General features: G+C 44.1%; 1 protein-coding gene across 1 annotated transcript in view; it reads left to right on the top strand.

Annotated features, from left to right (window-relative positions):
• The first annotated feature begins 3444 nt into the window (after nucleotides 1–3444).
• The window catches only part of LOC138451625 (uncharacterized), a 221763-nt gene continuing 211313 nt past the window's right edge, over nucleotides 3445–13894 (top strand). The window contains exon 1 of the mRNA XM_069604918.1: nucleotides 3445–3628. Coding sequence (XP_069461019.1) covers nucleotides 3553–3628 — 76 coding nt within the window. The 5' untranslated portion in view covers nucleotides 3445–3552. The remainder of the gene's footprint in view (nucleotides 3629–13894) is intronic.

Raw genomic sequence — 13894 nt, 5'->3', positions numbered from 1 at the left:
TAGATCCCATAACAACATTATTGATGCATCTGTTATTATGGTGGTTGAGCATGGATAATCTACGGAGGCAACTCCCCTTATGTCCTACAGCCCCAGAGGGCTTAACTATTGATGCCGCTGAATGGGAGCATGGGCCATTCTTGGAGGAACTCCTTAGTGGAATTGGGGGGTTTTTTAGAGCAAAATGCGTTGCATTTGGAAAGAGCTGAATGCTTTTTGACTCCCAGGAGTGGGTTTTCTGGTCTTGGCCCAGATAGATAGCATACTGGCAAGATCAATAAGTCAGGCAATAGCAGATCTGCCCCTGGAAAGAGGGTTTCTCAGGCAGAGGTGGTGAGTCGAGATAAAACACTGTACATTTAGCCACTTATAAAAGGGGGTGTGAATAATTCTTTGGTGGACACTTTGAGCTGGACATTCCTGCCATCAGGAGATGTGTCTTCATCCAGAGACATTTTTGCAGATCACTCATATTCTAGGTCAACCAACCTTTGATCTTTTTTGTCTTCTTTGTCAATTTCCTGTTGCCCCAATTCCTCTGGTTTCTGAGTCAGCAGGCCTGGGATGGATAATCTGTTGACTCCTTGAGCTCTGGAGTTTCTTTGTGCTTTCTCTATTGTACAAGGTCGGGTGGTCCCCTTGCATTGTCCTGATGATCATGGAGGACCTGGTATCCCTCTTCTGCTCAGTTTATGATTGGGACCTCCTCTCCTACTTCCAAGACTTTCTGCCAAGAAGTGTCTCCACATTTTTACCTGCTGAACCAAAGTTGTCTTTGGGCAGAATGGTCCTTCAGAGGCAGAGGTTTGCCCAGTAGGAATTCCGGGGAGGTCTAGTGTTCCATTCAGAGGTATATGTGACAGGGTATAGCTTTCACTAGACGGTAATATGGCAGACATTGGTGAAATTATGCCTCTTGTTGAAAAAACAAAGGTGTCCTTCCTTTTGAAGGCAGGATACATCATATTTCATAATCTGTGTGTCTCTCTTTCCTTTGCAGTCGGGCTTGGGCCATTAGGGCAGCTAGGCAGTCGTGTTCAGTGCTTGCACACGTTGTGGCTCTGGTATCGAGGAAAAGAAAGGTTTCTAATTTTCCTGGTCTTGTGTTAGGCATCTTGTGCTTCCCTGGGATGTTCCCCCTGGTCCCCAAGTCCCTGTAAGTGTTGCCATATGAACCACTGGACACTGCCAACCTTAAAGTCCTCAACTTTAGGGTTGTGTTCCTGGTGGCCAGGAGACTTGAGGACATAAGCACACTTCGGTGTCCCACACCCTGCTTTAGGGAGAATCCCTATTTAGTGGTGGCGCGCTGTGACCCTCATTTTGGATCGTATCTCTCCAGGACTGAAATCTCTGCACTGGCTCCAATTGGCTGCTAGGATTAAGTTCAAAACCTTCTGCATTGTCCACAAGGCCTTCTGGGGCCTGGGGCCGCAATAACTTTAACTCTCTCTTCCTAAATATCTTCCATCTCGGATGCGCAGAATACTGGGGTCATACTCTGCAGTACATCTGTACGCCAGCTATCGCGGTGTCTCAGGCCACGTTCATGGATCACTGCCATGCTTCCTCTTACATACCTGGCTTTTGCACATGTGGTTCTAGGTGCTGCCTGTCCATTTTAATATCCATTTCAATATCATTGTATGGTTTAATAAAAAAACTGTTGCCGGGTGTGAGGCATTCTGTTTTTTTATTTGGAAAGAGGTGATGGCCTGGTGGATCTGAACTTTGGGACACCGCATAAAAGTAAGTACTGGGAAAAGAACGAGGGACGCGTGGGTAACAGTTTTTATCACTTACTGGCCATCTTCATTACCCACAGTCCTACTGTTCCTCGTTATAGTACTCACACTCACCTCATCCACCCTCATTGATCTGACTCCTTGGGTATGGTGCAAGATATGCTGTGATAAGGAGAGTTACATATGCTATGGTAAGGAGAGTTAAATATGCTGTGGTAAGGCGAGTTACATACGCTGTGGTAAGGAGAGTTAAATACACCTACATATAGGCAGGGTCACGGATTAGAGATAGGTAAGAAAAAAGAGGTTTGGTTCCCTAGTCCAAATGAAAGGCGTTTCTTAAGCATTGACTAATCAGACAAGCCACTTCCAAAATGCCTTGTTTAAGCTTTTACTAAGGCCTACCTAAGTATGTTAGGACCACAAGAACTTTAAATGGGATTATAAGACAAACCGTGATCTTTTAAATACTTTTTCTTGTGTAAAAAGATGCTTGAGGGAAAACTGAGGGTCCTCATTACAAGTTTGGTCTGATCTCATCTGTAATTCCAGTGGGATACCAGCAAACTAACCTACCATATCCGCCACCTGATATCCCAGAATTAACGGGATATCACAGGTAGTGGTAAGGGCAGTAAATCCCCATTCATGGAGGGGATTGCATGTATTTCCGGCACCGGTAATACAGGTGCCCGAAATTCCAGCTGTTTTTTTTCCACTGGGGGCCTGATTTACCTCCAGCTTCTGGCTGGAGGTAAATCAGGCCATTTTTTCCCACTCGCACTGTATTTTTTCAAAGAATGTCAAATAAATAAATAAATAAATAAACAATGTGCCAGGCCTGGAATAAAACCAAGGGCGAGGCTGCCAGGCGAAACACGTTGCCACAAGATCACATACATCTCTTACTGTGAAGCTGTGAATGTCACATACTGTCACTCCACTACAGAGGACATTCTTTGTTACAGATTCTTGCATATAAAAGGTGTGCTCGTTGTTTACTTAGTTAGCAATGTTATAGGAACAGCTGTTCTATTTGGCAATTGTTTATTTGTCCTGTGGACTTTTTTCAACTTGGAAAGACAAACGGAATGAAATTGCCACATTTCACTTTTGAATGTGTCCACTTCATGTGATGTCACTTCCAACTGCGTACGCCAGAGTCCCCCACTTCATTTGTTTAGGACTTGAAGTCTGCAAATTGTGAAATGTACCCTTCCACACACGTCATGGGTAACAATCATTGAGAACAACTGTCACTTGAGGGTAATGATCACGTGCAGAGCCAATAAACACGTTTACAAGCTTTGACTTAATTTTGACAGCATTGTGCCAGCTTCAATGCTCATACCTTTATTTGACGGTGCCTTGTTATGCAGGAAAGCGCTAATCCGGCGGGATCTAGTTGAAGGGAGAGTGTAACTGTGCCCTTGTCTGGCATGACTGAGGCCAAGTTTATATAGTGGGAAACAAGTTCTGTTTTCTTGGCTAAGACTTAACCGCCTGACCTTCTAGGTGTGGCTGAGTCCCACCGCATTCCTTGCCCCGTTCCTGCAGGCACCCTGGAGGCCCTCTGGCGCGCTCTCTATTTTTAAGTCACAGAAATTCTATTTTTAGTGCTGACCGGAAAGGCAGGTTTGTGACGCACCTTGCAATGCGTGGCGGACATTCCTGACAAAAGGCTGGCAGGTGAAGCAACAGGTAGAACAGTGCCTTGAATAGAGCTGACCGTGGCGGACCTTCTTTCGTTTCTCCTGCAACAGAGTACCTCCCAATAGTCGCACTTCACCTGCGCCCAGCTATCGATATGTCACAAATTCGACCTATGTGGATGGCGGGATCCCTTCTCTTCTGTCTGATGGTCCTGGGAAGCCCTGATGAAAGTAAGGCAGCACGTTTATTATTAATCATGGTCATCAGAGCGATCGGACATCTGGCTTCGTGTTAGTGTGCCTGCTCAGTCATGCAGCTCCTGCCAGCTCTGCCCATTGCTCCTGCAACGGCTAGCTGCTTCTGCTGCTGTCCCTCTTGCTGAACATGCATCTTCTGCTTTGCAAGATAAAGTGACTGCAACATCAGTGACCCCTGCAGCCCATTGTCCAAAAGTGGTTATGCAGCGGCCGTCAAAATCATTGATGGCCCTTTTCACTGGCAACATATTTAGGCCTGCAAAGTCTCCTTATTCGTTACTGTTTTGGCGCAGCATGTTAAAGGTGATGAACATTCCCTTTTAAACTAGCCTGCGTGTAAACAAAATGCTGTGGGATGGCGGTTAGCTGAAGGCCGAGGTGTAAATAGAAAAAGGAAACTGGTGGTATGTTATAATGTATAATGGCTCTTGAGTGGAATTCTACCTCGTAGAATTCCACTCTTTTTCTGATGTCATGCTTGCATTTGTTTAACTCTGGCTACATCCAAAAAGGAGGGAGTGGGATGGTGGAAGGGGTCTGCAGAACAGGTGTAGACGCAGGCGCGCAATGTCATTGATCTGGGGGGACGGGATGGGGCTTCCCTGCTGAGCCTTTAACAGTTCAAAGGATCAGGAACATGTTCTTGTTGGCGCATTTCCTTTCTTCCAAGGCAAATTTGCTCGGCTCGGATGATCAAGCACTGCCCCTTTTCCATCACAGCCCACCTTATACACACAGGCTGGTCCCTGGCACTGCAGCCAGTGCCGTAAGGTACTCGACAACACCTTTCTTTTTGTCATCAGCAGCATAGCCTTTTTTTATGCAAAATGGTAAATTTCCAAATGAAAGCCCACCAGTCACCCTGCAAATCTGTGACAGTTAAAGCGAGCAAAACAATAAAGCACCCTTTGAAAATGTGTTCATACCCATAATAACTAATAGCTTGATATGCTAAAAAGTAAGGTTTGCTTTGATGTCCTTAGTTCAATGTTCTTAAAACCATCCATAACAACACGCTGGAGGTTTGTGACGATTCTCCAATCCTAAGTGAGTTTATTACACAACCACTTTTATTGTGTGTCTTAACGCACTGAAAATAAAGTGAACAATAGTTATTTTGCCTTTTTCATCTTAGAGTTTTGCATTCAGGATGTGGAAAATAAAAGTTACACTGATATTATTTTGACTCAACATGCTTCTATGAGGATTGTCATGATGCTTTACTATGCAATTTGTGTATTTTGGCAGTAAACTCTATAGGACAGTATTATTGTAGGCCTTGACATCCAAATCTTAAATATTTGTTCCAAGTAAAGCTTCGAAGAAGGTGGCTGTGCCCAAATTGCAGAGTTGGTTAAAATCCCTGCTTTGCTGCTTAGTGTAAGTGTGTATTCCTGGGCAAATAATGTAATCTCACCCTGACTTCAACTGCAAAAATTGATTTATAAGTGCTTAAAAGTGATTACGTTTACACCCTTACAATAGGACAGTTTTAATAAGTGTAGGGACAAATTGGTGTACCCTGCTACTCCTCTGCTAGTAGCTCCAATACTGTCACATATAATTGCATTATTGCTGCACTGGACCTCCGCCAGTCTGTTATCACTTGTTTTGACAGGCACACATATGGCTTCATTACGAGTATGGAGGTAGCCATGCCCTTAATAAGGGCATGGCTACCTCCAAACTCGGGTCCAGGTCCGGGTTCCCTGAATGGGGAAATACCAGGCCATTCCGAAATTGGAAGGCCCGGTATTTCTCCATTCAGGGAACCCGGACCCGGTACATCCCCATTCCCATTTGTGCCCCCATAGTTGTTAGCATGCTGGGCGCTCGCGGGACCCGCTAAGGACGTCTGGTAAAACCAGGCATCCTGAGCGGGTCCCACGAGCGGACCTCGTAATGGGGCAGTAAGGGGTTAACGTCTCCGGCACCTTTACCAGCGCCGTTAACCCCTTACCGCCCTCCTCGTAATGAGGCCCATAGTCTTACCAACAGAATCGGCCATAAAGACAAGAGTTCAAAAGATCGAATGGGAGATTTGGTCGAATTTTAGCCGTTCAAAAATACTGAACGCCCGAAAAAGTACCACCAAATCCCCCATTCGGTGGCAGGGGCTGTAGGTGTGTCCCCTGCACCCTTGCTCACTATATTGTTAGTGGGGGTTGTGGGGGTGTCCCCCTCAGCCGGTCCTGAAAAAAAGTAAATCTTTTTAAAAAAAGGAAAGGACCATACGGTGCCGGTTTCCGGTCATGGAAGTGAAAGGGAACAGGCATCGCAGGGACACAGCGAGTCGGCAGCAATGTAAGTAGGGGGTTGGGAGTGTGTGTGGGTGCAGGGGCCAACAGATGGAAAGGTTCAGTGGAGAAAAGACCGAAGGATATTTTGGAAAAATAATCTTCAGTCTTTTCTGCCTTGAACGAGTTGGTCTTCTGTTCATCCCTCCTTTGGTCTTTCGCTCCCTGGTAAACCACCCGCAAAAACAAATGTAAGCAAATCTTTTCTGTGTGCTGTTGCTGTTTAAGGTGCACTTTGAAAACCCCACATTCTCATTCTTTCATGATATGCCTGTTGTAGAAATGCAAACTTTGCGCGGAAAAGAGGCGCGCACATATCAGTTGAGGGAAGAGCTCACTAAAAGGGGAGGGGTACTCACTGATGGTTAAATAATTGTAGGTGTTATACTTGAGAATGTCCTAAATAATTGAAGATAAATAGATAGCATTTCAACAAACAAGATAGGTTACAGGTAAGTATGTATAGTTTCACATTAGATCGAGGTAATGTAAACAGGCCTCACAGCATGCATGGTGCTCTAGTAGAAATCAACTCACACATTTTAATTTGCTTAGCAGCCAGAGGTGCTGAAAACACATTGCAAGAGTACACATTCCCAGGATTGTATGAGAGGGAAGGAATGAACAATGTATGATACTTTTGAGGTCACAGAGCGGATGGGCATGATGGGCGGCAGATGAATAAAGATCTGCTGGTTATCCCAAATATTTTAACACCTTGGCTTCATGATGTGGGAATTGTGGGTTGGGCTGTGATGTCACAGTGGGGGTCTAGGGTGGTGTAGTAAGATTTTCGGGACCCAATCATATGTCCTGATATATGGGAATGACGTGTTTTCTCCAATGATTTTCGTTCAAAGGATGGATCAAATGTGTCATCATGTTTTGGTGTTAATTAGTTTAGATGATTATAAAAGCTTTTGATTTAGGGGCATTTCTTTGACAGCGCCTTTTCATGCAGATCTGTTTGAATATTTCTGTCTCAGCTACGTCTGGGGCCCTGAATAAAACTGTGTTACTTCTCACCTGGTGTACACTCCTTTTTGGATTACTTTTGTATTTTTTATTGGTAAGTTCAAAGACAACCCACAGTACATTTTGGTGGCCCATACAGGGATACTCCAGCTTTCCCGAACAGATGCAAGGATTCCAGCCTGCCTTCGGAGGGGCATGGGACAGCGTTTCCAGACCAGTACCCAGAGATCAACAATGAGGAGGCATCGCAGGTGCCGAGTTCGCAAAAGGTCTGCGTTGGTCTAAACATCCCCAGCACTCAGGAAGGGGTGCTGGCCTTTAATGGGAGACTCTGAGGTCGAGGAGGCTCAAGTGTTTCCGAAGAAGGTTACATGAGTGTATCTGTGCATGAACGCGCCAGGGGGAGGGATTATTTGTAAGGTGTATAGGAAGCACCCTCAAGAGGTGGAGGTGTTTGGCCATAGGAGTCATAGATTTTAGGTTCATTTATCCGATAGGGAGTAAATGGGCGGTGGCACATCTGAGTTAGAGCAAAGGGTTGTCTAGTAAGTGGCAGACTTTGTTAGACAACCGTTGAGGGTAGTGCATGCAATTGGTATAGTTTTGTCATTTTTATATTCTTTTGGGTTAAAGAGTGTGAACTAGAGAAGAAAAAAGGGGAAGAAGCACATGCGCTGGCATTTTTCTGAGTAGTAGCAGTTTATCGTGATAAGGTGGACGTTTTCCCAGTTCTTTGTTTATTGTGGCTGTGAAAATTACAGAAGGGCCAGAGGCAAACTAATGTGTAAATATTGAAAGAGCTGTGTAGCATGTGCAGGGGGGGCGCATTAGAACAAAGGGAGGAGCAACCGCACTCTCAGTATACTAACATAGGGCATTGTTGTGAAGATGGTGGGCCTGTGGAGAGGGCCATTCATGTTCTAATCAAAACTAACAAGACAGGTCTCTGGAGAGGGCAATTGCATGTAAGAGTGGAATGAGAGGATTGAGAGGGTGGGGCCTGTGGAGAAGGCCAATGTGAATGAAATAAAGTGAACAAGTTTAGTGGTAAGTATAAGATTGAGTGAGTGGAAGTGAGTGGAAGTGAGTGAATATGGATAAAAGAATTTAGGGTTTAAATAAGAAGCGGTGAGAAGAAAAGGGGGAGGAAAGGGTACTCCAACAATAAGGATGAAGGTGTGATAATGTCATCCCAATTAATTGATTACATGTGCAAAAAGTTGCCCCAATACTATGATAAAATATTAAAATACCACTTTCAGTGGGTAATGACACAGTGGGAAAGTGTTATCAGGCATGGCCCCAAGAGCGAACATTTCAAAATGATATAATTGACAGTATGTATTAATATTTTCTATCTACATATAATGGTGCAAAGCTTAAAAAGAGGCAGGATGTTTAATATCTTTGGAAGCTTTACAAAGAAATTAAAGGAGATAAAAAGAAAGAGGAAAGAAAGGAGGACAAGGGTGGGGATCCGCCTCCTCCCTACAGATTATATCCTTTACTGAAACTAGCGACGGGCTATACAAACCGCAGGCGGCGTCTCCAGATATGGAATAGACAAAGAAAACCAAGATAGAGCAGGAATTCTGTCCAAAAGACCAACAAGAGAAAGAGAGTAAAACATATTTACCAGACATTAAAGAAAGCACACAGCAGCAACTAGATTTTACAGGGAGGCAGAAAAAGTAATGGAAAGGGAAATAAAAAAAGAAAGGTAAGGAACAAGAAAAAGGAGAAAATAAGGAGAGATGGACAGCAGGACGCATAAAGTTTAAAATGGACAGATGGGGACAAGACCTGGAAGAGGACGAGCAAGAGACAACTGAGGGTGGCAATACTGGATTAGATTGGGAGGACAGTAGTGACAATGACAGTAGGGATGATGAATTCAACCCGTGCGAATTTACTCATGAGGACAGAGATAGGAGGAGAAAGGAAGGGGAAGACAAAGAGAGGGAAAGACAAACAGTGAACTGGGGAAGTAGGCTCTGAAGCAGAAAAGCGAGAATAGCGGTAGTAAAGAGGTCATGGAGTGGGGGAAAACATGGAGCGCAAACTCAGATGCCCCTTCTTCAGAAAGCAAAACGTTGAAGTACAATATGTGCCCTGCCAGACCATGGTTAGGGACAATCTGGTATACAGTTTACCATTGCTAATGGCAGGGGCCAGCAAGTGGATGCACGTATTGGAGAAAGAGACGGCAGGGATACCTTTAGCCATAGGGGATATTAAGAGCTTGCTGGCAGTATTTGTGGGGGGGGTGAAGTGTCAACATTTGACAGGAAGCAGGATATGCAGGGGGTGAAATTGAGCTCTAGCATACATGACAGGGCAACCTTTTAATAATTACTGAGTGCACGTCAGGAAGGCTCTGAGGTAGCTTTAACCAGACACATAATGCCTCAATATTAGCACAGAAAATGAAGCCAGATGAGGAACCTGCATAATACATACTATCAATACAAGAGATTTGGACCCAAGAGATTAAATAATAAGGAATAAAATACCTTTATTCTATCACATCTTAGTGAAGGGACTCTCCACGGACGTGCAGGCTTTCCTAGAAAAGGTGGTCGGCATATAAGCAAAAGGATGGCCCAAAATACAAGCGACTATTGTGCATTAATGCAAAAGGAAGCAGGAAAAGCAGAAAATAAACTGGTGCAGAAAAAAATTAGCGAAAATAAGCATGGAAGGAGCAGTACTTTCGGGGTCTGTCAGTGTTCCGCCTGCCCGATGGGGGGGAATTCCAGTGACTACAGTAGTACAACAGGGGGGATATACACAGACACCATATAACCCACAGTGGGAGGGAGAACAGATACAACAGCAGCCTGGATTCATGAATACCCATCAGCCTGGGTTTGCACAGGAAGGAGGGTCAGACTTGTACACAGGGCAATATCAGTCAGAGAGGGTATGTTATCCTAGGGGATGAGGGTTTGGATATAGGGGAATAGGGTCCCGGTTTGGAGGATTTGGAGGACAATGCTTTGCTTGCGGGAATTTTGGTCACTTTGCTTGAACATGCCGATTCCATCAACAAGCAGAACAGCAAGGAGGGGAACAGCCACAGCAGCAGTACGTACAGACATACACACAAAAAATGCCACAACAACAAATGCAAGTGCAGCCAATGTCAACACGTCTCAAAATACACAGGGACAAGCACCAACACAAGGGGTATGGTAGCTGGTTCACAAGGTACTGTAAGTATAGTGCTGGTACCAGCACACACGCACAGGAAAGGGTGACAATATTGTAACAGATTGAGGTTCCCCAGTTTACCGAGGTCACAGTGATGGGTGGAAATGCTTTCACAACCTCGAATAACACATTCTCTCAATAGGGGTGCCCACGTGAAGTACAAGTGTCTCCTGTCCCAGCAGTAACTGAAGATCCAGAAGAGGAGCCCGAGGTAGCAGTACAAATAGGGCGGAGGGACTTCTCCTTTCTAATAGATACTGGAGCAACTCGATCCTGTAAAAGAATCCAACAAGAAACTGGACATGCAAGGCTTGCCGTGGACTATCCAAGCAGTTCCTCTAACAAAAGATTTACTACTGACAAAGAGCACACAGCACATTGTAGCACCACTATTATATTCAAAAGACACACCCATTAACATCTTGGGAAGAGACTTGCTAAGCAAACTAAACACCTCAATTTCATTTTCAGAGAAAGGGGTGCTGTGCAGCACTCCTGGAATGTACCTGACTAGGGTGCAGTACTGCTACAGGCATAATACACACACAGCACACTGAGAGGGATGCCCACACACACAGTGGTGTTTGTGTACAGGGTCCAGGTACTACTATGATGGGTCTCAGGAATAAAGGGAAAGATTTTTTGACTGTCAAATGAATTTATATTCAGACCACGATGCCCCTTGACTATCACACCAGATGGCCACACACTGCTATACCTGGAAGAAGTGGTAGTAAGATAAAGACATGATTGAATTGCTTGCCACAGATGATGATAAAATGGAGTGGCAAACAATATTGTCCATAGATCCCGGATTAACACTGATGGGAGTTACAGACAAAGAAGTGTTTGCTACAAAAGATGAGAAGGAGGGAGAGGCGGTTTTTGAATTGCAGATACCATGCCTTTTCAATTCAAAGAAAGAGCAATACCACAGATGACACAGTGAAAAGAGAGAGAACGTACATGCAGGAAGATTTGGATAAAGTGTCAAAGAAGTGATGTACTACAGGATCCCACGATGTGGGAATACTGAAAGGGGCGGTGGCAGTTCACATCAAAATAAAAGAGGGATCACTACTGCCATGAGTGAAGCAATATCCCCTCTCACAAGAAGCAGATGAGGGCATATATGAGACACTGTATGCCATAAGGCAGCAAGGTATCATAGTCGAATCCACATCACCATGCAACACAGCCATATATCCAATTAAGAAATCAAAGGGAGAGGCGTGGCATTTCATATAGGATCTCGGCCCCCTAAACCATGTGATGGAAGCAGAATTTCCGTTGGTTCCAAATCCAGCAACAATATTCCGCAGTATCCCAGCAGCGCCACACTACTTCACAGTAGTGGATTTGAAGAATGCTTTCTTCTCTATTGCCCTGTACCCAGACTCAAAGTATCTTACCGCATTTGCATACCGCAAGACCAGATTCGAACCCACAGGAAAGTCACAAGGGTACTGTGAGGGACCCAGCATATTTAACAGAGTAGTACAAATGGATTTGAATAAAATGCAGGTAGCAAGTACAATAATCAATATGTGGATTATCTTTTAGTGTGCCACACAACAAAAGATGAGTGAAGACAGGATTCAATTACACTATTAACACTGCTGACTGATAAAGGGTACAAAGTGGACAGATATTAATTGCAGTATTGTCAGACAGAAGTGGTTTCCTTGGGGCAGATTGCATCAGCCGATGGGAGAAAAATAATACCATAAAGGGTTGAAGCAATTCATAAAACACCCCAAACAACAACAGTGAAAGAAACACAACGGTTTCCGGGCTTAGGCAATTATTGTAGAGAATGGGTTTTTAATTGCTCTACCTGACACTAGAGCACTACTTCAAGCACTTAAGGATGTTCAGAAAAACAAGAGTAAGTTAAAATGGACAGCTGAAATGTGCATTTTGCTGAAATCAAGAATTAATTGACACATGCACCAATATTAGCTACACCCCATTACAAAGAGACATTTCATTTGTTCTCTCATTCAGATGGCAAGGTAATGAGTGCCTTATTGACTCAGAAGAAGGGGCAGGGACACAAACCACTGGCATATAACAGTGGGTCATTGTACGCAGTAATGCAGGGACATTTTCCTTGTGAGCAGGCACTTTCTGCTGCTGTGTTCACAATTGAAAAAGCATCAACAGTAATAATAGGATACCCAGTAGATTTGTATGTGGAACCTGCATTGTCTGCAATATTAGAAAGGTCCAAATCAACTTTGACAACTCAGAGAGCATCAGGGTATAACATCATATTGACAAATCCTGCAATCAAAATTGTCAAATGCAGGACAGTTAACCCCGCAGAATGTATTGCAGAACCAGTAGTGGAAGGAGACTATACACATGATTGTGTGGCATACATGGACAGAAATGAAGGAAAACCCATGGTAAAGGAGGAAATGATTGAAGGAGGAGACATGATTTTCATTGATGGTTCATCAGGTATTGACCGAAAGTCAGGGAAGAGACATACTGGTTCAGCAGTAGTAGGGCACAAAACTGGAATACATGAGAAAGGGGAAATTGAGTGTTTCCCCCAAACACGTCTGCCAGCTCACTACTCTATGCAAGCAGCAGAGTAAATGGCATTAATTGAGTTACTGAACATGTCAGAAGGACATGCAGTAAATATATTCTCTGATTCTGCGTATGTAGCATCTACAGTACACTCAGGATTAGCAAGATGGGAGAGGAGAGGGTACCACTCCCAGTAGAATTGTCAATAATTGAGTGCAAAGCCCACACTGGAGGGCAAGGTTTCATATCACAAGGTTACGAAAGAGTAGGCAGTGCAGCAAAAGAAGTAGCATATTTGCCAGAGGGATCACATGTGCTGTTCCCTGGCAAGAAGGAAAAAGTGTCATTAATAGCATTGATGAAAGCAGCCAATGAACAAACGGTACTACCAGAGGGCTTCAATGCAACACCAATGGCACAGATAATAGAATTACAGGGAGAGGCACCAGAGGGTGAAAAAGAGCTTTGTAGGAAAAGGGGGTGCACACTGTAGCTAACAGATTTGATATGATGGCAGTACAGCACCAGCAAGGTGGTAATGCCAAAAAAGTTATTGAGCGTGGCTCTGGAACAGCTTCACTACCCTGCTCATGCCTCAAAAGAGCATGTGGCAGCTGGGATAAGTGATGATTTGGTTCATGCCAAATTTATCTGAATATGTGGTTGAATTTCTAAATAATTGTATGACATATCAGAAATACTCAATTGAGCACACTTTAAAAGTGGTGCAAGGGTGCTGTGTCCAGATGGGCCCATCCGGCACTTGTACATTGACTATGTTGATATGCAAGACAGATGTAACTCTTGCAGGTATATGCTTGTTGTGGTGTGTACATTTTCACGTTGGCTTGAGGCTGGTCCCTGCACCCGTAACAATGCCTGCTCAGTGGCTAAATTCTTCATAAGGAAAGTATTCCCAAGGTGGGGGATCCCAGATGAAATTCGCTCTGACAATGTTCAACATTTTTCAAATGATATGATTGGTGAAATAACTGCACTTTTAGGAATTTGTCACACACTATGTACCATTTACTACCCTCAGGCCAACGGTGTGGCATAGATAATAAATGGCTTACTGAAAAACAGTTTACCAAAGATAATATCTAAAGACCTGGCTTTATTGCTTGCCTCTTGCTCTCTTTGCTTTGCACAATTCACCTGGAGGAGATCATCATCTCACTCCACACAAAATTGTTTCTGGTCAGAAGTTGCA

This window comes from Ambystoma mexicanum, chromosome 1p (assembly GCF_040938575.1).
Source record: "Ambystoma mexicanum isolate Mex_15411 chromosome 1p, UKY_AmexF1_1, whole genome shotgun sequence".
Taxonomy (NCBI): domain Eukaryota; kingdom Metazoa; phylum Chordata; class Amphibia; order Caudata; family Ambystomatidae; genus Ambystoma; species Ambystoma mexicanum.
This window is presented reverse-complemented; position numbering and strand designations above follow the sequence as displayed.